The sequence below is a fragment of the Temnothorax nylanderi genome, unplaced genomic scaffold, assembly GCF_030848795.1.
Source record: "Temnothorax nylanderi isolate EJ_2023f unplaced genomic scaffold, tnyl_v1.0 TNYL_tig0064_pilon, whole genome shotgun sequence".
Classification (NCBI taxonomy): domain Eukaryota; kingdom Metazoa; phylum Arthropoda; class Insecta; order Hymenoptera; family Formicidae; genus Temnothorax; species Temnothorax nylanderi.
The window spans coordinates 969,938-994,767 of record NW_027249126.1 but is presented as its reverse complement, the minus strand read 5'-3'; the positions used below and the strand labels follow the sequence as shown (position 1 = coordinate 994,767).

General features: G+C 42.5%; 1 protein-coding gene across 3 annotated transcripts in view; it reads right to left on the bottom strand.

Annotated features, from left to right (window-relative positions):
* Positions 1-649: 649 nt before the first annotated feature.
* Positions 650-24,830, bottom strand: part of LOC139773600 (multiple PDZ domain protein) — a 94,499-nt gene continuing 70,318 nt past the window's right edge. For all 3 annotated transcript variants that reach the window (XM_071708156.1, XM_071708154.1, XM_071708155.1), the window contains exons 21-39: positions 17,299-18,346; positions 15,600-15,704; positions 15,028-15,153; positions 9,892-10,068; positions 8,918-9,003; positions 8,435-8,645; positions 8,262-8,352; positions 7,745-7,941; positions 7,032-7,126; positions 6,862-6,928; positions 6,199-6,252; positions 6,010-6,111; positions 5,853-5,924; positions 5,583-5,748; positions 5,328-5,485; positions 4,945-5,103; positions 4,632-4,766; positions 4,380-4,553; positions 650-4,216 (exon numbers count right to left, since the gene is read on the bottom strand). In XM_071708156.1, the coding sequence (XP_071564257.1) occupies positions 4,383-4,553; positions 4,632-4,766; positions 4,945-5,103; positions 5,328-5,485; positions 5,583-5,748; positions 5,853-5,924; positions 6,010-6,111; positions 6,199-6,252; positions 6,862-6,928; positions 7,032-7,126; positions 7,745-7,941; positions 8,262-8,352; positions 8,435-8,645; positions 8,918-9,003; positions 9,892-10,068; positions 15,028-15,153; positions 15,600-15,704; positions 17,299-18,346 (3,220 nt within the window). In that variant the 3' untranslated portion in view covers positions 650-4,216; positions 4,380-4,382. The remainder of the gene's footprint in view (positions 4,217-4,379; positions 4,554-4,631; positions 4,767-4,944; positions 5,104-5,327; positions 5,486-5,582; positions 5,749-5,852; positions 5,925-6,009; positions 6,112-6,198; positions 6,253-6,861; positions 6,929-7,031; positions 7,127-7,744; positions 7,942-8,261; positions 8,353-8,434; positions 8,646-8,917; positions 9,004-9,891; positions 10,069-15,027; positions 15,154-15,599; positions 15,705-17,298; positions 18,347-24,830) is intronic.

Genomic DNA, 24,830 nt, shown 5'->3' with positions numbered 1-24,830 from the left:
ACTAAAGAAACCGTTTATCGCGGAAGTGGGTTACGAGCGCACGATAATGCACGATTAATTAATCGAAAATAAGGCACGTAATGATGCCGCCGAGATTTCGCGTCATTCACAAAACACATCAACGCCCCACCGCGGATCGATATTCGATCTCGAATGGGTCTGAATTGCATTCAGACGCAGGGCGAGAAATAAAATTTATTCCAGAACAATTCTCAAAGCGAGTTTTCCACGTTCACCGTGAAATTCCTCTCGATTGTGGCTTCAAAATTCAAAATAAAATTTCTACAAGCAAAATGTTACAAAGAACGCAGATTTTAGTTGTTTCAATATGTATATACTGAGCAACGTAGGAATTACATTCCGAAACACGTTTCTAATCGTTAATCACGGTGTTCGAAAGCATTGAAAGAGATTTAAGAATAATTTTTTATTATATGCTGCACGATTTTCACATATAGTTTATGATAAGTAGGCACTATTTAGAAAAAGAGATCTGTGACAAAGAAATATCTTCTTTATATCACGAAAATTGTATAATAAGACTTTTGCTTTACTTACCTTAATATGCCGCGGTCGTTGATTAACAAGATAATATATAAGAGGTAAAAGTGGCGTAAAGAGATTACTTATGCAACAATAACAAACAGCATTTACTACAACGTTGCAATTAATGCTTTTAATAGATCTCCATCTCTCTCCTCCCCCCCTCCCCGTTTATACTTATTCTATAATAATCAGTTTCTTTCTTATTCTCAGTAGTGCCGCGCTACGATGATCATGACGTCGACTGTAATAATCATGATAACAATAATCAGAATAATAATCGTGAGCCGTTGGTTGTAAAATGGCATCGGATTTTCCAATGTATCGTAAGATCCATGAGAGAGCTACGCGATATCTTTTATATCTTTTTATCACCCTCGTCTGTCTCACTTCCTCGCGGAACGTTCAGGTGCCGAATTCGATTCACCGTCCGCGGATTGTCCTCAAGCCATTTTACAAACGCCCCGCTCGTGTGCAATAACGCTATCAATAATCGTACAATAAATGCACATGTGAACAGAACTGTAACTATGGAGGATACATAATAATATTGAGATAATCGTGCATTCGCGTCGAGTCGTCTTCGAAGTCGCGTCTTTACGCGCGAACGCGTAATCGCGTGCCAGGATAATTCGAGGAAAAGTCGATTTAACGTGAAAAAGATCACGGAATGTCTCGACCTTCCCACAAACGACAGCGAAATTGAAGTCGCGGATGGAATTTCTTCGCTCGGATGACGCCGCTGCAATCATTATCTCCCGCTAATTGGAAACCCAACGGCGAGATCGTATTGTCGGTGTATTCCCGGAACGGGTCGCGCTTTCGCCGACGGCAGGAGTTTTCTATGATGTAATCTTCTTGATGCTGGGAGGGATCAAAGATATCTTCCCCCCGTTCTCGCGCGCCGTCAACAAGATATTGAATATTCGCGGTAACGAGACGCAACTTCGAACTCGACGACGTGAAATACGAATCAGCGATTCTCGCGATGGATGTTTGCCTCGGTTTCTCCGCACAGCTAACGCTAGACGTACTTATATTCTATACCTCAGGTAAAATTTTCTAAGAACGCGCCGATAGAGGCACGAACGACGATAGCCCGAGTGACTACCGAGCGTCGAGATATCTTTGTAACATCGTAGAAACGCGACAATTATCGTCGTATTTTAATTGATTTCGTGGAATTTTAAAAAGCGGTGTAAACAAGAAATACGAAGTGCACTTTGAACGAATAAGATTCTATAGCTATAATAAATAACATACGCATAATGATACAATAAGAAATGTAGATTGACAGGTCACGTAGTAAAAATGAGAAGAAAATAAAGTCATTAAAATTAAAATGGAACTTTACATTAAAGCGTACCGATATAAAACTGACAAACGTCAAAGAAACAGTTACTCACGTTTGTATAAATTAATATGGATAAATTTGAGGAGTAACGTGCTTTACGTATCCTTAATACGTATTAATGAATAATAATAATTACTGATCGATATTGATCGTTATTTTGAACATAGTTCGCTTTCCGATTTTCAAAGTCCCTCTATTTCTCTGCTGTCCGAAACTTTAATACGATAACGCATCGTACAATACACAATAATTAATTCTTTATACAACTCGTCGTAATATACTATATAATATATATAATATAATAATAATGATCGTACAACTAACAGTTTTAATGACGTTACTCATCTTCGAGCCACCGGCCAGAGACAGAATCGACGTCCTTTATGAACGTCTCGCTACGATAAACTATACGAGATTCAAATGCAAAACGTTCTTTAAGAACGTGCAACCACTCACGCGATGACAGATACGGACGACTCGTTAAATTAACATGTTCCGCGATTCCTATTATAGATTCTATTTTACATTATTATTCATATGTTTACTTATTTATTTATATATATATATATAATTTCTCTTTCTGTATTTGTTTTTTCTTTCTCTGTTTGAAAATCTCTAAGCTATATATTATAAGGACTAGTTACACGGTAGGATTTAATTTAGCTATGTGTACTCAACAAGCCAGTCTAGCTTTTCGACGCGTCACCTGCCGTGCTGATGGCGGTCAGAGCATAAAGAAACGCTTGAACACTCGGGATGATATCCGCCATCCATTTTGGTGCTGAGAAACACCTCGATTGTACGGCGAGATCGCGTCGGGCGTGAACTCGAACGCGCGTCTCCAAGCACTTATACAGCTAAATGATTATCTCGATCGACATTTCGACATTCGACGCGACCGCTTCCCGTGTTTCGTCGGTCTATGCTCGAAGGATGTGTGTGCCTCCCCTTGCCTTATCTCTAATGTCCTTTAGGCGATATTCTACACTGATTGATATTCTACACCGACGTACAAGCCGCCTCGAACGATATCTGCGCGCGAGTTACGCAAAGTTCCCGCGAATGTCGTTTAAGAATAAAAATCCATTTATCGGTACAGTAATTCGATAACGCGTTTATTCCGCTTTTATTGATTTGTAAATTAAGCTGTGCCTTACGTAAAAGTCTACTTACGAGTTTTACCAAATTGACGTTACTTTAGTAGCAAGCTTGGACAGATGAGAAGAACTTTTCGCAACGATCGATATATATGCACACCAACTGAAGTTTCCTCGTACATTTCCGACGCGGCTCGTACATCGTCTCCCGTGTGCTTCTTATTAATATTAAAAAATACAATATACGACAATAGTAACGCTACGGTGGCGGGAACGGCGGCGACGCGAGCGAGAGTGATAATTAAGGCGAGAAACGCCGAAACGTCGATCTCGGGCTGGACTAGAGTCTTATCGTAAAAAGAAAAAAGAATGAGGGAAAATATTTCGCTTATCGAGAAAACGCGCGCTACAATCGATTCTACTATCTTTGTCTTTGCCTTAAGTGTACGAAATGTACAAGCGGATTCGATTTTGTATCGGGAATACAAGGGGAACGGCGTAATCCGAAGGGAAAAGACCAGATCTGGACGATCCCGGAGCCTTCCCCTTTCGTGACCTTCGATTAGAGAGACTCGCCGATTATTATTGATTTATCTGTTCTGCGGCCTCCTATGCCGAACGAAACGAACCCTCAACTTCACCGTTATTGAACTCTCGTCTCGGCGATAACGCATTACGTCGCTATATAATTATAATAAAGTGTGTGTATGTATATAAGATATTTCGTATCGGCTACTTGCACGAGCGCGAACATCGGCAGACGGAATTGTTTACGGACTCGATCGACGGCCGATCGACTTGCGCGTCGACGGGATTTCACTTGATCTGGTACCCTCTATAAGCTGTTTACAAAAAATTCTCTTCTCCGCCGGCTCCCGGATTCGGATTGATGTGAACTTTTGTGAGTCATCGCGCTCTGTGTGTATGTGCAGTGCTCTGTCTTTTTCGTTCTACTTCTGTCTCTCTCTCTTTCTCTCTGTCTCACGTCTCGGGTCGCACGCGAGTCCGTGAGCTCAAACGGCAAGATCGATTGGCGACGCTGGCGTGTAAATAATAGAACGAGCCGCGCCACTCTGCTGCATGTACGCGGCTCTCGTAACAAAGGTATACACACGGTTATCGAGGCGTTATTTTACCTATGTATATCACACTAGAATCCATGGTGTCTGCAGGCGCTTCTTCGTACGTCGGGACACACGCTGAGAGTTCCGCCCGCAGAACCCTGAAAGATAATTCGCTAATACTACCGTGGAATATCATGATTCTTGCCTTGATTACAGATTTAAATCAGAAAAATAAAACGATCCTCAAATTTTTACGCTTAAACAGTTTTTAAACAGTTATTCGATTTTCGTATATTCCGCTTAGCTGACATGCGAGCTTACCTGTCATTGTTTGGCGGAATGGTACCTAGCTAGCTTCATTTGCAGCGGATTTGATATCTTCATGTGAAAGGCGATGTCGTCCAGGGAAGCGTCGCGAACGTCCAGTCCACCGATAGCTACGAGCTGATCACCTTTGCAGATCTTGCCGGTTTCGATGGCCTGACCGCCCGCTGTCTGTAGGTAGAAATCAATAGAACGCGGTGAGCGTGAACCGTCGCTTACGCTGATAGAATTATAGAATCAGACTCTCACTAGTTCCTTCACGTAGACTCCCTTGTTGCTCCAGAACGCGGCGAAACAGAGACCAGCTCCTTTGCCGCTTTTCTTCTGTATCTCGACCTCGTATTCCTCGGTTGGTTTCTCGTGGCGCAACACCGTCATCGTGATCTGTAAACAACGAAATCGCGTCACGCACGCTCAATCGACCGAACGAGGTCTCGTCGAGAAAATATTAGGACATAGTGACAGTCCTAGCGCCGCTTATTACATTGCAAGACTGTCTCATATCTTTTTCTCGTTTCATAAAACGAGGACAGTTATTTAACAGAGTACAAATGCCACGTACAATCCCAGGAGCTTGCTTCAGGACTGTCTCGCGAGCTTTGTCGTGCTCTATATCCATAAAGCTATCGCTGCCTATGCTGAGAATCTGATCGCCTGGCTGTAACCGACCATCCTTCCCAGCTGCACCTTCGGGAGATACGTCCAAAACAAATACCCCGTTCTAGAAAAAGTGTTATCTCTTATTTAATATTGATTAAATAAATTTAATATTGATTAATCATTAATATTTTTGAAATTAAGTGGCATCGATATATTCTATTTGCATATTCTACATTTTAACTGAATATCTCACAATTCGACAAAACAAAAATTACAAAAGACGGTGCGACGTTACATGTCACGCGAATAGATAAAATGCTTTTAGAGATTATTAAATATACTCACACAAGGAGTGTTAGAACCACCAGCGATGTAGAAACCTATACCTTGATTCTTCTCCTTCTGAAATTCTATCGTTATTTCCTTGCCGACATCTATCTTGCATGTCTTTGGATCCTGCCGGACTTTCTTCTCTTCGGGTTCCACCGGTTCCTTGGCGGTCCCTGATATTACAGTAGCGGAAGATCAAACATTAAACATTAAATAGATCGTGCAAGATTTCCCGTAAATGAAAGATAGAGACTTAATCGTTAAACTCACTCGCTGCCCCACCCTTTTGCGGAGTCTTCTGTGCAACCGAAATTGAAGAATCACCCTTGAGTTCCTGACCCTTAGGCTTTTCCTTCTCCTTCTGTTCTTTATTTTCGTTAGGATTGCAAACCACTAGTTTAACGACACCCTCCGCTTTCTTCAATAACTCCGTCGCCTAAAAAAATTAACGTGGTAGAATGTAGATAGCTTAAATGTTTAGCCCCTAGATTGACAAGATAATTCCTTGTTTAAAGAAGAGAAAGAGAGAAAAGTACGAACCTCGTCGTACGTGCGACCTAATAAGCTATCCAGATTAACGGCCAGGATCATGTCGCCCACTTGCAACCCAGCCTGAAATATCGGTCGCGTTGTAAAGTATATGAGTTCCGCTTAAAATAGGTTTCAGTACAAGGTCGTCAGTACAAGCGAAAATTACCTGTTCTGCGGCACTGCCTTCTTGAATGTCGGACACGAAGATACCTTGTCCTACAGCCAGATGTTTCCCTTCGATAATCATTATGCCAAGGCCGTATTGACTCTACGAACGATCAATTAGCAATTAATATTAGAAAGTAAGATTGTGCAAAATATCGATCGCTCAATTGCAGTAATTGCAGACACTTACCTTCTTCACTCGTACGTCACGGACTCCCTTGTACTTCTTGAAGTCTATATAAACCTGTAACACGTGAGACATAGTCCATCGGTTCATATCTCGAAAAAATCTCTTTTACTCTATTTATGAAAGTTTTAAGATTGTAAGTTTCGCAACGATTCTCTTCGAAGTTATAATTTTAATGTAGATCAATCAAAATTCAGCATTCTAAGAAGTAGTTATTTCTTTTTGCACAGTGAAAAAAAATTAGTTTCAAAAAGCAAGAATCTTTGTTTTAATTTCAAAATTATTAGATTCTTATGTTACATGTTTTTTTTCGCAAGAAATGAGTTTATCGCATGATCTGGACATTCTGTATGATTTAAATATATATACATCGATGTGGGTGTGTGCTGTGAATAGGTCTCTCAGTATTTTATCTTTTTTCCGATAATATTATCTAACATTGTTATTCATATCGGCGAAGTTCATTATCGATTATTCATGTTTTCATTAAAATAATTATGCAACATTTCTTTTCCTCGCAATTGCTGTTTAATGAATTGCAACGCATCGAATGTATTATGCAACGCTCAATTGCTTTTCGTTGCGTTCGATTTATTGTTTTATGAGTACTACAGCCGGTTTTGCACGATGAAAATAAAAAACGGTAGACTCCGCGAATTGACTTACGTCATCCAAGGTTGGTGGAAATTGGACTATCGGCTTTACGGCGATGTCGTCGACAGCCTTCGATCGTCTGCAACCGGGACAGGGGAAATCCGTTTATAGTTTTAATGAATTTTGTTATACATGTCGTCTCTACGTCACGCTACATTGCGGAAAAAGCTCTGGTATCTCACCGATAAACGATGATTTTGAAGAGAGTACCGGGCATGCCTTTGATAAGCGCGGAAGCGTTCAGATGACATCGTCCTTGCAACGCGCAGCCGTTTATCTAAGTGGAACAGAAAATAGTATTTTATTCGTTTTCAATGTTTACCATGTTACATAACGAAATGAAACACGTAACAAAACGCGATTTGTGACATTCCAGCTAACACATAAATGCAAATTTTTTTAATTATCCGGATGTGCGATGTAAAGATAAAAAAATAATTTTAATAAAAATGAAATAAAAGCTTGCGCGCACATTCGTATATGATTTCATTTTTCTAATATTTCCTTGACTTACAGACTGACTGTCAAAGTATCACATAATTTCTACGTTACACATACTTGAAACTCTAAGTACATTACTTTAATTATAAATGTCAAAGTCCTCTCGCAAAATTTGGATTAAAGAATTTTTTCTCTTCATCTATCATATTAAGCGCAATAGAGACACATTCGTTGTTTTTCGGCTTAGCGAATACACATTCTAGGCGAAAGCATCCTGTGCTGTTATTTTCTCGAGAAAACCCGCAGCGCGCAACGTCGCGACGGGCGAGTTAAACGGATTATGGACGGCGCGTGAAACGAAGGTTAAACAACCTGACGACGTGGGGAACCGCGGTCGTAAATGGCACGTCGTAAAAACGCGGGAAGGGAGGGAGGAGAGAAGTAAAATACTCACCTCCAATATCTCGTCGCCGATGAGAAGCCCGCCGTTCTTGTAAGCTGCACCCTTCGGATTGAGACCGCAGACGAACACCGCCATTCGGTTTCTGTCCTTATGTCCCGCCAGAGAGATGCCCAATCCCCTCCTGTCCTTCTCGAGAGTGACCATCACCACCTTATGCCCGAGATTCTGGTATTTCTTCTGTATTTTCACTGCAAAATAAGAGGACATTTTGCGTTGTAGAGATCAGTCGGCCAACGTGTACCATCCGATGCGCACACGTTTGATTTTACGCATGTGCTTTTTTAGTGACATAATCAGTCATCTTTCAGATCGATCATGGGATCGATTGATTGATTGGAGAGATAATAAAATTGTATTTCTCTATTAGTGGCTGCCAAACGTGACGGAGCGATCATATGGAATGAATATCGATCTCTTCTGTGACGTAAATATAGCATATAAATATCTGCAATTCCCAATTGTTTCTGAACCGCGGTCTACATTTAGCACGGAACGTCGTGTAACTCACTGATCGTGTAGCCGAACTCGTCCTCTTGCTCCGGATCCGCTTCGATCTCCGACTTCGTGCGTTTCACGTTTCCGGCGCTTTTCCGCGAGATCTAGGCAAGTGATTTTTACAGCGTGTTATATCGTAGCGCGAGAGAGAGAGAGAATCGGAAGCATCGACTTTCGCTCGGTTACCTCGATGCCGCTCTTCGTGTAGACATTTCCCTCCAGCATACGCGTGTCCTCCTCGTCTGAGCTCTCGTCCGAGGAATACTTGGGCTTCGAGGCAGGCTGCGCGACGGCGGAGGACGCGTGATCCTCCCGTTCCTCGCTGACCTCGCGAAGGATACCCGGATTCACGGGTGGCGACGGGGCTGTTTTCCGAATTGACTTCTTCATGGAGGATCTGAGAGACAATGCGCGCTTTTGAGTCAGGAAAAATCAAGGCATTCTGATGACTCTCGTATCGCGCGGAACACTTGCGGATGAGAGATAAGCGATAGGGAAAAAATGCGCACCAATGCGCATTTTTTAACGAATATTCGTGTCTATTATACAAACTTCCAAGTTCTTTTTTATAATGTACTTGTGTATAATTGTGATAATTTCCTAAAGAGCTTAGGTGAAATTGAGAGAGAATTAATGAAAATGAAGTTCACAATTTCTCTATAATTATACCTTCGGGAACCAGAAGCCGAGCCATCCGAACTTTTCGAGCTTTGCCTGTGGGTATCTCCGCGTGAAACGCCGTCCTCGAGTCCTGGCTACGCAACAAATAAATTGACATTTTCAGAGAACCGGAGGATTAAAATCTCTTTTTATATCGATAAAATATCATCCATGTGTCGTTATAAACTACATCAATAAAAGTGAGATTTATTGTGTGGAGATATTCTCGCGTGGATGATGTGCTTACAAATTATAACTACGTGATCGTGAAGAAACCATCTAGATGCAAATGTCGAAAGGCATAAACTATTTATGCAAAATAAATGTTGGCGAATAAAAATGCGAATTGATTGTTGTAGGCCGGGCTTAAAATTCACACGTGCAGCGAGTACGATTATCCTCGTAACGGTGAAGTCTGCATTCATTTAATTAGGGCAGAAATACACTTTACCGTCGCGCAAAAACTGTAGTCGGCGATTCAATTAAAGAAATTAATTAGCGCGGAACCCCGAGCCTTGCGACGCGCGGCACTTCTCCCGCGCCATTTTGCCAATTAATGCAGCAATTGTGTTTGTCCCTTATGCAGAAGGCTGAGGGAAAACACCAATCGCGCATCGCAATTTTTTTAATTGATTGTCATGAACGATCATATAAATTGCTATAGTCGATTCTACGATACTCACGTATAGGTATCCAATGCGCGACAAGATAATCATCTGTCAAACATTTTATTGAAGCTTCGACAATTTTATTCGTTGTGAGACTTTTTGACGTTTGCTGAATCCAGAAATAATGTTTAATAAAACTTTTATGAAACTTTTATGAATAGAACCATCACGAATAATCTTATTTAACACGTACGTACGAACACGACGATAAGCACTGTTAATTACTGTTATTCAGATATCGTTATTATGCACGTGAATACTCGAGAGTGCAAAATTCGAATTGAGAAGGTATATAACGTATATAAGGAAACCGACCTGTATTACTTCCGGCGTGATGGATCTCGCGGGCGAAACCGGCGGTGGTTTATGGCGAAAGGAGGCCGTCGGCGTTCCAGGACTGACGCCGGAAGACGACGATGTATGACTCTTGACAGTCTGCCTTCGGGCTTTGGTATCCCTTTCCTCCTGGACGGCGCCGCCGTGCTCTGGGCTCTACAACAACAATTACGAGGTTCTCTCTCTTCCACTTTGAAATCTTCGAGTTGCGCGCGAGCCAACTTAAATTAAAGCGAACGTTGCTTATTCTGTCGAAATATATTCCGTGGCATTTTAATACTTTAACATAAACTTATATTGATATGATATATAAAATTTTCACTTGTCACGCAGTGTTATTAATTCTGCTTTCACCAAACTCGAGCAATAAAATAATAATAAAATAACAAAAGGTGCATGAACTTTAATGTATTGCAATGTTTTCAACATTTTAATTGCAAAATAGAACACGCACAACAGAAGAAGCTCGATGACTTTAAAAAGAGAGGAAATTGAAGTACCACCACCACCACCACCACCACAGAGCAAGAGGGAAATATATGGTGCAGATAATCTCGCGGAGTTGTTTGAAAGAGATCCATACTTATTTTAGCAACGAGATAAACTGAGCAGACTGTCGAGATAAACCGGTCGGAATGAATTAGTACAACGAAAATATTTGCCGAGCGTCTTGAATTGTTGCCAAAGTAACTGCAATTGAGCGAGTTTAATTCCGTAAAACAGACTGCGTGCGATGTCCTTTTTTTTTCCTTTTCATGGTTAAAGAAGAATATCGATTACTTAGAGAAAGTTACAATTTTCTTCTGAGTCTAACACATAAGTCGATATATAAAACGATAAGTAGATACGTAGAACTACGCTGTTCGAACGCGATGGTAATTCTCGTAATAAATAATATGAACATCTGTGCGAAAACGTTGGCTATAAAAATGATTTATATATCCCATGTGCAGAACTTTGTTTCATGTTTTCTTGCTTTTTTTTAACGCGTGCATTTTTCGAAATAATCGACTGAAATATGCGGGTGGGCGTATTCCACTGGCTGGATGTAACAGGAGCGAAAAAGTGTCTAGTCAAATCAAATTAAACACGATGTAATAAATTTTTATCAAAAACGCAAAAATATTACTTCACGTTTACTGGTAAAAAGCGATATTTTCATACGAATTTGCAATAATCCAAACAATTCGTGCAACTCATATTTCCTGATTAATGTTCTCATTGTTGTTCGAGATGAAAGTACGCCATGGAAGAACGTTTTTATGAACACCAGAGAATAATTAAAGCCGAATATAGCAGCACACGTGGACCAATCGCCAGATTAAACAAAACCGGTCAGCCTTGACTCTCGCCAACACGGAATGTTTATTAAATTTCCATCTTTCTTCACTGATCGATCGCAGGCAAAATACGACACAGGTTGGCTCGCTTCCGTAGCTTCTGGTATTACTTGGAATATTCAATTCCGCTCTTCCGATACTGAACCTTCCGACGGTGCCGCTCGTAATTTATACCGCGAGTCAAAGTAAACTCGGTTTACGATACGATTTACGATTGCGTACGTACACACACGTTTCTCGCGAGCGCGATGCATCAGGTGCATCGCGCAATCTCGCGCGGAGATGCGCTGACGAGAGTTAAAGAGACCGGCGCGCGCGTTATTCGTGATCGCATCGCGCGATCGTCGGATCGGACGAGGAGTATCTCGATCTGTGTGTTTCCGTGATAACGTACGACGAAGGTGACGCATTTGCGTCCAAAGAATCGGTGCATCGCGACGCCTCGTGACGACTGAGCCGAGTGCGGAGTGACATCAGGTAAACCGCCGTCGACCAGGCGGTTTCGTGCACAAAACTGAAGTTCCCGCGAGCGAGGGCGAGAGAGGTCGGCGAACGGGGGATGGCGTTCATACCAGGGGAGGAGAGGTGGGCTCGTCGATGGTCCATGGTGTTGATGATGGGCGCGCTCGGTTGCAACGAGGTGAACCACTCTTTCCAGTGGACCGCATCAACCCCCCCGACTCTCGCTGGCGATCAGACAAGCGCAACTCTTCTCTCGCTCTTGCCTATTCTCCCTTCAGCTCCTCGTAAAAAAGGGAGAAATATGCGTTCGATTCAGAAGCACAAGAGATTATTACCACAATTAGAGATCACCCTTATTCATCGATAAATTTCAAATACACTGAGACAGTCGCGTGATAAGCGGAAATTGGCGAAAATCAACGTCGTCTAATTAATATTATTGTCTTATATGCAATTAATTCAACAACAGTGTTTCTTGAAATTCTATTTTAAAATTCAAAGGAAAATAGCATAGAAATTTAAACGATGTAATGTCATCGATAATGTATATAATTATACACAGCATGATTAATTAATTCAAGTTAATTGATGAGGAACTTGCATCTTTTAATATAGTCGGTGGATCACGGACATTAGCTAAGGTCTTTACAATACCAGCGTCCCATCCCTTGTTCTCCCCGTTTGTCCTGACTTTACATATCAACATCGTCGCGTCTCTCTCTCTCTTCCTTTCGCTCTTCCTGTTTCCCCTCGCTGCCCCTCATTGTAAAGATTTATTGGCAAGATCGACCCGGGTGCATCATCTGCATACAAGAGCTGTTCGCCAATAATGGTTCTCATGTTCTCTCTTTCTTCCTCTTTATTTATCTCTCTCGCTCTTTCCTCCTATCTTCTCTCCATCCTATTCTTTCGCGCCTTCACCGCTCCTTCTCTTCTTCTCCTTCTTGCTTTCTCTCTCCGTCCTCCAATTCATTCGCGCTCGCGTATGTATCTCGGCATCGCCATTCTTCCCGCATCGGCGGTTCCGAGAGTATCGAGCGAGCGCACGGCTGATTGAAATTTTGGGAAAAGTTGATGTCGTTTTCAGATACCACCAATCGCGAACCGTGCGTTTCACTAACCGTCGCGACTGCGGCAAACAGGTGTTATCACAGGGACACCTACGTTGAAGCGGCACTTGATAACGTACAAACAGCAGGTAGTGAAGTTGACTTGTCTCTCTCCAACGTTCGTTTCAAGCTAATTTCGAGGCATCAAAAAATAGTTCGTGCTCTTCGGTGGAGCCAAAAATAACACGACGATGATCGACGATGATCGCGCGGAGGAAGTTATATTAGGCCCCGCCAATATAAATACGCTATTGAACAACGTGCGTGTCGATGCTCAATGTTAATTTTTAGCCGTCCCTAGAGCTCGGACCGCGCTAGACGCGAAGGTCGTGTCAGAGTCGCGACAGATCGTTGTACATTTTTACCGTCGAGAATACGAGCTCGTTCGAGATACTGCGCTCGCATCGCTCTTCGAGTTTATCGTCTGCCGCTACGAGGACGAAATCTGCATTTACGTAGACGTTAGCGGGGCGTAGAGGAGCGCGCGTCCACGTCAACAATCCGAGACGTCAATGTTAAATTTACATCGGTGCCAGCGTCATTTCGAACGCGCATATCCGATCTTAGGATACCAATATAAAAAAGGCAAGAGAGCTCGAACCGGGGCATCTCGCGCTCGAGGACATAAACATTCACGATAAACCTCGGATAAAACTCGCGATGGCACGGCAGGATAATAAAAATCGCCGGGCGGTAGAATTGTTTGCGTTACACTCCGTGAGTGTGTCTACTTAGGTATCGCACTGCATTTCGCAAGTACCGTCACACAGCGTCGCGCCGCTCCCGCATCCAATTTCGCGTAATGTGTCTATTGGCGATGCTTTGGAGGCATGCGAGCGACGTTAAACGGCGGAACGCCTAGGGCTGCTGCCATTCAACGACATTACGGAGTTCAATTTCGCCCTGCGTGGAACTACGATGACGGCGTTAACGTCCGGTAAGCGAAATCGATCGTCGGGCACGAGTTAATTGCAAGATGAAACTTTCGTGCCTTGTAAATCGAGTTAGCTCAGCGGTGCGTGGATTTATAATGGCGACCCTCTCACCGAAGGGTTGAAGTGAAATCTGACTTTCCGTTTGCGCGTAGATTGTCGTTAAATGCGAGCGGAATAATCCTTAGATTACATTGCGAAATGTCAGAAGTAATAATTGCGAACCGGAGACAGTAAGATAGAAAGTAGATTATGAAAGTTTAAATTTATGTATTCGAAATTAATTAATATTAAGCGGATATTTAATTAAAAGGACATTAATAACGTCCCAGTAATTTTCAAGAGATTTGATTGCAAGGTAATCCGACAAGTAAAAGTTGACGTGATATCTTTGTCGTCTATTAATTAAACCCGATTCTCACTATCGGTCAAGTCACGGTCCGGTCAAAGATCGTTGTCATTAAATTCAACGCTTTTTCGAGTTTGCATTTACACTACCGACCGACGGTTGACCGTAACCGGCAGTGTGAATGCAAACTCGAAAAAGCGTTGAATTTAATATGGCAACGATCTTTGACCGGACCGTGATCGGACCGTGACCGGACTGTGACTTGACCGACAGTGAGAATCAGGCTTTAATATCATCTTATCTCAATAAGCTTTGATTGAAAATATTAATCCTATTTCTCTTGGCACGCTATCTATATTTTAAATTATTTCTTGCAAAGATTGCTTAACGTAAAATAAAGGGCACATCGTGAAAAGTTACAGACTATAAAACAACGTGTACGCGAATTACCGAAGTAAAGCAACGTCGTAAATTTAAGCGGCTGTAAAGGGTTTAGTTGCGCGTCATGAATTTATTCCCCTTAGGAATGTAGATACTTTTTCATGAGCCAGGATAAAGCTTAGGTACTTCCAATAGGAATATAGCACAGACTTGCGGACAGGAAGCGTGTTTCAAAAGGAATATTTATTTTCGCTGGCCATGATTAGTTTTCTTACGAAGATAGCGATATTCGCATGAAAAAGAAACTTAATATTCTCCCAGATCGTCAGATTCTCTCTCTCACATCTCGCATAATTGTCAAATGTAATGGAAAAGATAGAGGACATCGATGGGGAAGATGAAAGTCCTGTCCTCTTTGGACGATAAGAGAAGCAGCGTTCAAGAAACTTTTGTAACAACATTAAAGCTGGCCGATAAACTCAAGCTCGAGAAAACGGGTAAAGCGGAAACATCAATATTCCTGATCGGGATGAAGATCTTACCAAATTCACCAAGGACTGGACGAGGAGGCTGACAGGATTTCCGGCAGCTTGTATAACTTCCACTGCACGCTCGTGCGTACTGTGCCGCAAGTCGACGCCGTCCACCTCAATTATTCTATCTCCAATCTGAAAGCACGCGCGTACGCGAAAGAACGAATTAACTCTATGCATAGTCGAGATACATCGTGACGATTGTAGATTAAATTTTTACACATCCATAACGCTGCTTAAATCAAAATTCACAAGCTGAATACGAAAGAAAACGATAAATGTGGCAGTAGCATCAAAATCACGAAATTAAAGTAAATTTTATAAATTTATTTTTAGGAAACAAAATTTATAGACCGAAACGCGTTTAGTGCTGTCCGCACCGTTTAAACTGAAACGCGTGCACATTCGTACAAATGTGAACTTTTGCCGAGATAAAATCTTTACTGAGGCAAAAACCGCGTAGTTCTCTTCCCAACTTCATTAAAGTTTTTATATTTTTGCAACCTAGGGACTACTTGAATAAAGTAATACAATTTCCGCGGTAGACGGTAAAGAGGATCGTTTCAAGGAAACCGCATTACCTTGAGACCACCGGTTCTACCAGCCGGACTGTTCGGCAGGACATTCTTTATGAATATCCCAGAAATGTTCTGCGTTTTGCTGGGTCCGCCGTTACGCAGATCGACCTGAAACAAGAATCGTCGTTTAACGCCCGCTCGTTTAAGTCCCGTTAACCGGCAAGATCAACAGAGTCGTGATTAGTCGATTCAGCCGCTGACAGTTCACAGTTTAATCACAGTTAGATTTAATCAGCGTCGCTCCACGACTCCGTCCCCAACTCTGTTAACTCCCGGGCCATGTCGCAGGCACTGGTCATTTGAGACAGATTCCAACCCCGTGATTTCCGAACCCCCCCGCTTTGATTCTCCCCCGGTCATTTATTCTCATTAATCTCCCATTGGTTTGTTGCCGCATCGTCGTGCGCTAATCGAATTAAAGCAATTATTTAACACCACAATTCAGCCTGTGTATCGAATAATCGATTGTGTTTCTCTTCCCTGTTCACGAGTCGAGAAACAAACGTATCCCTATTTAATTAGTGGCGAATTCTATTTTGCGCGATCGCTACATTATTTAGGTATCGGTGGATTATAATTCTTCCCAAAATCAATTATCTCCTTGTAACTGGCGGTAGCAAATAATTATATACTTTAATTGGATTCGGAGTTATATGTTACCTGAATGCGCAGTATTCCGATAATTTGTGTAAAACATAATTTTGAAGAGCTTTTAAGGCAACCACGGATTGGTTAAAACTAAAGCCGATGATCCTATTACGCCTTCTTGCCGGTTTAACGTCGAGAAACTATCTGGCTGCGCATTAATGCACTTCAACCGATGCACATGCAGCCCATATCACTGACATTAGCGGCTCGCAGTGTGCATGCGATAAAGAATTAATTGATTAAATTCTATTCGTCAAACTAGCATTCCCGATCCGCACCGCTCGATGTCGATCAATAAAAAGCATTTAACCCGCGTCGCGTACGAGGAATTAATTCGCGGGATCGCGGGGTCAAATCTATTAAACCCACTCACGCCTGAAGCCCGTCATAAATGCGTGCACGTGACAGTTTATTACTTGTTAAAATCCAACATTAATTATCGGACCGAATTATTAAGTTACAGATCATCCGGCGCGAGATAGATCCATTAAGACGTCCGTTTACTGGTGGCCATCTGGCCCGACCTACTTCGACTTCAACTCTGTCTGAATGTTTCAATAACTCCGTCGTAGCATTCCCGATTTTAAAAGCGAGCTATAAAACACCAAGGGCGATATCGATACGGGGCCAGCTCTCGTCTGCTCGCACAGCTATATCCGTTGCGCACTAATAAAAGGAATACGAAAAATTGTGGTCGACCACGCGCGAGAACGTACTAATAATTCACAGAATTATCTATCTTTTGCGATCGAATCTCGGGGATTTATAAAAATAAGTCTCGCGAGCACGTGCGATACTCACGTTGTAAATTAGATCAATACCCATAGAGCAATTATAGATAATTTATCAAGAGAAATACGACATATCGTAATTAGAAAATATTAACAAAAAGATGATTGAAAACGCTATTTAATGTCTAATTTAAGTTTTCTAAAATTCGATTTATATTTCTTTTTAATTTTTCTAATTGTAAGTAATGACATATACTATCAGTATACTATCAGTATACTCTGATCAGTACATTGTCTGTTAAACATTAAACGCTATATCATACCTTTCCACCGACAATGCTGAGCCCTAGGCTGGCCTTCGGCTCTCTGTATATCTCGACCAATCTCTCGGGACCCCAATGCTTCGACCAGGTGACGTCGCCATCGTGCTCCCTGTGCGTGACGGTCATGTCCCCCTTGGCCTCCACGAAGACGACAGTCGGAAACTTGCGTGGCGAACTCGAGCTCGACGAGGGCGAGCTGGCTGGTCTACTTTGATGCGCGGGCTCCGGACGATCGGTGGCACTCGACGCTTGATCAGCCTCGAGCAGCTCGTCGTCGCTGCATTGGATCGCCTTCGACTCCTGGTAGGTCTGTACCTCGGCCTCACGTCGCGGGCTGCGCAGGGTGTCCTCGCGAGAAGAGGACCTCGACCTGTCGGACGATCTCGCGGAGATGTCCTCCGGGATGCACTGAATGCTCTTCGACTCCTGATCCGAGAACGTTGCGTCGCCTCTCGTGAGATCACCCAGATTGTCCAACGAGCACTGGACGCTCTTGTTCTCGCCCTGAGTCTGCGTCTGCACTTCCCGTTTGGGACTCTGGAAGTACCTCTGGCCGATGTGGAAGGGGCTGATCCTGGGCGGTTCCTCGCACGGGCTTGTCACACTTTGTTCGGGACTACACTGCGTGCTCTTCGATTCCTGCACAGTCTGCGTCTGTACATCACGCTTCTCCTTAGGCGAGTACTGCGTCTCCTTGAAGCTCTGCTCGACCTCGTCGAGACTTTCCTCGTAAACTTCGCGGGTCCAACTCTCAGGCACTGTCGTCAGCAGATCCTCCACCGAGGTAGTGAATACCTCGTGAAACAGATGGTCCGATTGGCTCTCGAGCGTTTGACTCTGATACTCGAGCGAATGCTCCTTGCAGATCAGATCCTCCTCGTGCTTAAAAATCGCTTCCTCCAACGGCGAGCGTTTCTCTCTCGAAGAGGTCTGTTCATAATCACGCGCTTCCTTCGCCGGAATCGCACTGTCAGCAACTTCGCGAGGAGTCGCGAAGTCCTTTGGAACGCGGATGGATCCCTTGGATTCGTGTCGGACTTGGAACTCACTTGAGAAACCAGGAAAACCAAAGGTCACAAAACGGAAGCGAAACCCGCGGTCGCGCGGTCAGTCGACGGCTTCGTGTCGAGCGTTTTAATACGTGGCAAAAGAAAAACGCCGGCACAAAGCCGTCGCGGACAGTAAACGAATCTTGGGCGTCTGATAATTACGTGCAACGGCTTTCTTAATTGCAACGATTCGCTTGTTAGCGGCCGGCGCTAGTCAGCGGTATAAAAAGACTGGCCGATTGCCGAGGTCATTCGCTACTGTCGAATACTCGACACTCGATGTAAATAAAAAAACGATTTTTATCGCTGGAATTATCGCTCTTGACAATGTGAAAATAAAATTAAAATAATTTTGCCATTTATATTCGTTGTGATCACACGAGCGATATAAAACATTTTTACGCTACTATTGGTGAAAATATGATTGGATTTAATCAGAAATGAATATACTGATACGACAGTTTATGATAAGAAATAAATAATATGATTATCTTTTTTAATTGGCTCGATAAGAGAATATTTGTACGAATGCAAGATTAATATTGACATAATTAACACGAATGGTAATAGAACACGCGAAGAATTTTAATATTTTCCCGTTTCTTTATCCTCTTTGACGCGCTTTGTAAAATAAAAATGCAATTAAAAGCATAAAAATTTCACGTCATGATATCTCTCATCGCAAATGTCTCTCGTAGCATGCAATTGAAATGAGGGGATTGTATAACGGATGATAATATAGATGGGCTTATTGTTTGCGTGTGTTGGAACGATATTCTCGATGCAGTACGTGCGCACATTTTCGATATGTGCACACGTGAACAGTATAAATCGCGCGCGGAACGTGACAGACCTACCACTGTGTTTGCTTTTAGCAGAAAATCTCCCGAACGTTATGATATCTCGACTGAAAATATCCCGGAGATTTTTCTCGAGCTTCGGGGGACCGCGCTTCGATTCCTATCGTATCCATTATCAACGTGAAATCGTATTTTCAGACTTTGCCGCTGTATTACGCGTCTGCTTGATACATATTTAACAAAAAAGAGCGAAGCCTGAAATGCGAAGCATGAACTCGAGCGAACTCTGATATTTCTCACGTTGCGGAAACTTGTGTGGAATCTCGTTTAAAATTTCCTAACGCATTTCCTTACGTTGCGTCCTTCCATATCAATTTTTTGACACAGCGAAGAATATCTAATTTATACAAAACTATATATACTTCGAATTTTACGAAGAGCGATCGGAGAATCTTTACGTAACTGATCGTGTATCGATAATTCTCTAATTTGAATAAACGTCATCTATGGAATTCATAATTAAACGTGAGAGGAGAGGAATCCTGCTCGTGACGTTTTCATATATTTATTATTTTGTGACGCGCGAAACGCGCTAAGATTGATTACGCCAAACATTTCTCGCGCGTTTTATCGCGCGAAATATTCAGATCGGGATTCGCACCGGTTGTTTAATTGCTTTTAGAGTCAAAGTGGCAAGCGCGAGGAACGGCGCTTACGCGACGTTCTCCAACTTCCGTTATCCAAACGACGTTGTCGCTCGCTTCCGGTCTCGTCTGTCCGACGGATCGCAAACACTTCTCGAGGATCGTGGCTCTCAAGGGTATGTGTCGTGAGCAGAAAGGGGTGAGTGTACGAGTGGACACTTGGGGGATCTCGTTGGAGAACGCGACGCGAGAAGAATTCCACCGTACACGAGAGACGTTTCGCTTCCTTACGTCGCGCGAGTCGAGGTGTTCACTGTCGTGTATCACCGACGACCGGCACTCCGTGCGTCACTGCAAACTGGCTTCCTCTGATCTAATAAATAACACTCTCGTCACAGAGCGCATGCACACGTACACGATGGGCCGCGAAGCGACATACACACGTACACACGCATATAATATGTGCACGCACACAAATGTAAGACGGTCGCGCAAACGCGACGATAACGTGCCGAGCGTGGACGCACGCCGAACGCCGACTGCCGCGAGGCGCGGGCGACTACTCGCGAGAGTAGAATACTCTCGCGGAGTATTCGGTGCGTGCGCGCGCTCTGCGCCGGTGAGGGAGAGTGATTCTGCGTACGTGCGTACATGAGCTGGTGCGTGCATTGTACCTACCGCTCATTGAGCACGTGTGCACGCGTGCACGGGGTTGACTTGTGTGCGTAACCCGTATGCAAAGTGTTCTGGAGATGTTACGTAACGACAATAAGGCGATCTTTTTTTGTCGATTTTTTGAAGAGAAGAGAATTCTCTAAATTTATTTGAAACTGAATCGCCCAACCAAAGACGAAACTATGTTTTACTCAGAAAGAATGTTAAAAAACGGATTGGAAAGTTTCAAGCTCTTCTGCAAGTAGAACAAAATAAATCTATGTCGAAAGTCGATGAGCTAAAAAGTCTGTGTCTTAATGCAATTTTAAATCGCGTCTAAAAAGGTTCTGAAGATTTTCCCTTAATTTTGATAATTTTAGATCATCTTTATCTAATTTTCTCAAATTGGGGCATTTTGATAACTAATTATTAACCCCCAAAATTTAACTAAATCAATATTATGTTCAACTGAAAGATTATAAGCTTATTATGCACACATGCAGCTTAATTCGTTAAAAATCTTCAATCTTTAATGATAAATAATAATTCATCAATTATATTTAGATTTCAACTTCGATAAGAAAAAGTTATCTTTTATTTTATTTTAATGAAATAATCTCGTCTTATAAGTACTGTCATACATTTTCTGGGACACCTTGTGCATAGCTTTATATGTATAGAAGTTATGTACATGGAAGAAAAAGAAAGAGACAGAACACAATATATTTTTTGCAAGAGATATTAAGACGTTTTGAAATTATTGATGTCTACTTGTCGAAAATCTTACAATTATTGTTAATAGATAAAAAAATTATATGTATATGTATATATTTTGTATGATATATAATATATATATATTTTTTATATAACATATGACGCACATTTTTTGTAATCTTTCAAAATATAATAAAAATACAAAATGTGGTCACTCATGACATTTTAAATTTAAATGGGCGATGCCCATTTAAAGTATGTAAACAGCTCCACACACCGCATACACATACCAAAAAGAAGTCTCTTAGAAAATAACATTTATTCAGAAAGCTTCAAGATTTTCTAAAAATATCTTTCGTACGTGTGCATTAACAGACACACGTAACAGACGTTACATATGTCTGTTAATTGTGTGAAAGAGGAATGAATGTGTACAGCAGCAAAACGTGAAAATATGTATGTACACCTGCGCGTATGGAAAAACTTACAAGGTGGTACATAAACATATACATATATAATGCATATATTCGCGAGAAATGAGAGTGTATAGCGTGGTGTATGGATGTGTGTTGAATGCGTACGACTACGCGGTCGTTCGCTCTATACACTGACTGACAATGAGATAGCTGAAAGTTCGTATTGCGGAGGTTGAGCGAAATCGAAATCGGCGTGTGCGTGTACGTCGGAAACACGTACGGATTTGCTGACTTACGAAGGCGAGCGTGGGAGATTCACGTGTATACACGCGCCGAAATGTAGGCAGTAAGGTACGTGCTTGGATAAGCACGTGCGCGCTTCGTTATGCATCGCGTTTATGTGCGTGTGTGTTTAAGTATATGTGTATGTGTGTGTGTGTGTGTGTGTCTTGTAGGCGTATGTAGTATTCGGGGGAGTAATCCGAACAGCTCGTATCTGCCGAGTCAATTTTCGATAAACGACGAGCTTCATTGTCGAACGGTGCGGAATTTCTCGGGATTGGTAACAGTAACTTTTCGTGGAATGACGAAAATATTTTTAGTCAGCTAAATTGGAGAACCTTAATTTCAATTAGTACCTTCAGTACTCCCAATTTTCCTCAATTTTAATTATTGTCGAAAACTGATTTCTCTTTAACGTGTCAGCAAAAATTATTTGACTCTGTAATGTAAAATCGACGTAAGCGTTATTGACGCGAATGATGGCGGCTCTCGCTGCCCATTTAATGATACATTTTCAATCTTCATACAGAATCATTACGTAAGCATAATTATTTTATCAAAAGCTTCTTGTTCAAGGGCTGACTAATTATTCGATGGAAACTGGTTATTATGTAACGAATGAAAGTAGTATAACACAGCACAGCGCTGCTCAAATGGCAGTAGTAGTAACTTTTTAAAGATTAAGATTATCTCTTCGTCAAATTAGAGTGATAACTTGCGACCTTTGTAGAAACTCCACGTGCATAGGTACATAATACATACGCAGACCCAGTATTCAACATGTATATGCATGTATGAGTGCATATTTAATAGAAGCACCACGAGGAAACTTAAGAATAAACATATTCTCTGGCGGGTTATCCCATTCCGTGCGCATATATACGTATATGCATGCGAGTTGTTTGTATATATGTTCTCCTTTCCTCTAATGTCTTTTCTCCCTCCATCAGACGTTGCTCTGCTTCGCAGGGTCGGATTTATCGCAGTCTGACGTTAAGAAAATGCATAACGAAGTTCGAATTACTTCGGATTCGGGTACACGACGCTGCTTCAATTACGTATTACGAATGTTGTCACGTGCAGGCGAAATGATACAATCGATGACGTTAGAATAACGTTCTGAATATTGAGACGTGGAGCAACGGTTAGTGCCGTGAATGCGATCAAAGCGTCTTAGTAGAGAACAACTTAATTGCCTAGCGAGAGAGAATGATGTCATACAATTAGCGCAAATTGTTCGGCAATTCTCGAGAAATAACACGATTACGTATTTCGCGTGTATTTCATATTCATACATCCATGCTGGAGGTGCTTCAATATTTCACGACGTCACGTAACGTACTGTTCTGTCAAAAGTGGAGCTGTTTTAAGGTCAAAGTTTATAATTGTCGCGTATTTTTTCGCAGTTGAAACTTTAAACTTTCGATATATTACGCATCTTGGCAATTAATCTCGAAATTAAAACTTTATTACGATTCACGTGAAATTAATTGAAAAAATATACGCTTCGTTTATTCGCGAAATGTTGAAAGGCAACAGACAATTTGAAAACCGGTGGCCTCGTTTATAATGAACACGATTCCGCTCATACATATGAGGTCCCTCTCATTCATTTCTGTATATCTTGCAATACCCGTTCGCGCTTGTTACACGCTTCAACTCGGCTCTCCGTATTTTTCTTACGCGTCGCATTTATCCGTCCTCCTCCATACGCGCGCGACCAGCTATTCCCGCTTCTTTTGTACCTCACGTCCTCTTTTTAACCGCTGAAGTTCCCGTCTTTCCCCCCTCCGCCCACCACATCCACTTTGACTTCCTTACGCCTTATCATTCTACAGCCACCGGCAATTCCGCGCGTCTCTCTCCTCTCTATCTATCGCGCAACGTGCTCCGTCTTTGCTCCTTTACAATTTCCACCACGTCCCCCCCGTCGCTCTTTTGTAACGACACTTTTATCTCTTCTTATCCTCATCGATGCCACATCGTGCGCGCGCGTGTTTGTCCCCGCCGCGCGCCGGCTGAGCTCCGTCGTCTTTTTCTACTTCGCAGTCCGCATTATCTGTCCGGATGCATCGCGTTCACCCGTCCTCCGTGCCTCGGAACCGAGGTCGCCCGTCTCTCCGTTCCGCTGCATTCACCTCTTTTCGCTACTCTCGTAGCTCGTTACATCACAGCCTCCGTCTCTGTCCCTCTTTTCCGAGAGCGTCCCGACGTCAGTCCATCTCTCTAACTGCGTCTCTCTGGCTTTCCCATATCTACGCGGCGTATCTTCGCGCTCGACATTGGCTGACTCCGGCTATCCCTCTCCACTTCGCCGATTGTGCCATGCCGGTCTCTTTTGCGCCCTTTTCTACTGCTCGGCCTGATATTTTGTTCGCCCTGCGCCTCCCTCGCCGCCCCTCGACATCGCTGTCACTCTACACAGTCTACGTTAAGCTTTCAGAATTTTTCCCCCCGTCTACTTTGCGTCCCGGAATCGAGTGTACGTTCTCATCCGGTGTCCGATTTCGTCTGTCATGCAGGGCCAACTATGTTCGTCTCTTTCTACTTTGCTGTTTCTGGTCTATCATGATCATGAAGTATTCAAAGGTGCTGATGCTTATCTTTCGAACATGGCAGTAGATATTACTACACCATTGACTCTCTTTCGGACATGTGTTATATAAATGCAATTTAATTACGTAAACTTCTAATTTCAAGATTGATTATGCGCATACATAGTGCAGCTGTGTGATGATGATAAAAATCTGCTGCGTATGAAACGAATAAATCTGCTTGATTGCGTAGCAAAAACAAATACAGCAAAAACAACCGAACTATTTCAGGCGTATAGGAAAAAATAAATAAATACCGCATCGAACTTTGGACCGTAACTTCGCGTGTGCCGCGTGAGATCCCAATGTGAATACGAGCGCTTCATAAAAAAAAATAGCACTCCACGGTAAGTGCTTTCTTGCGTGGGCGTAATTCCCA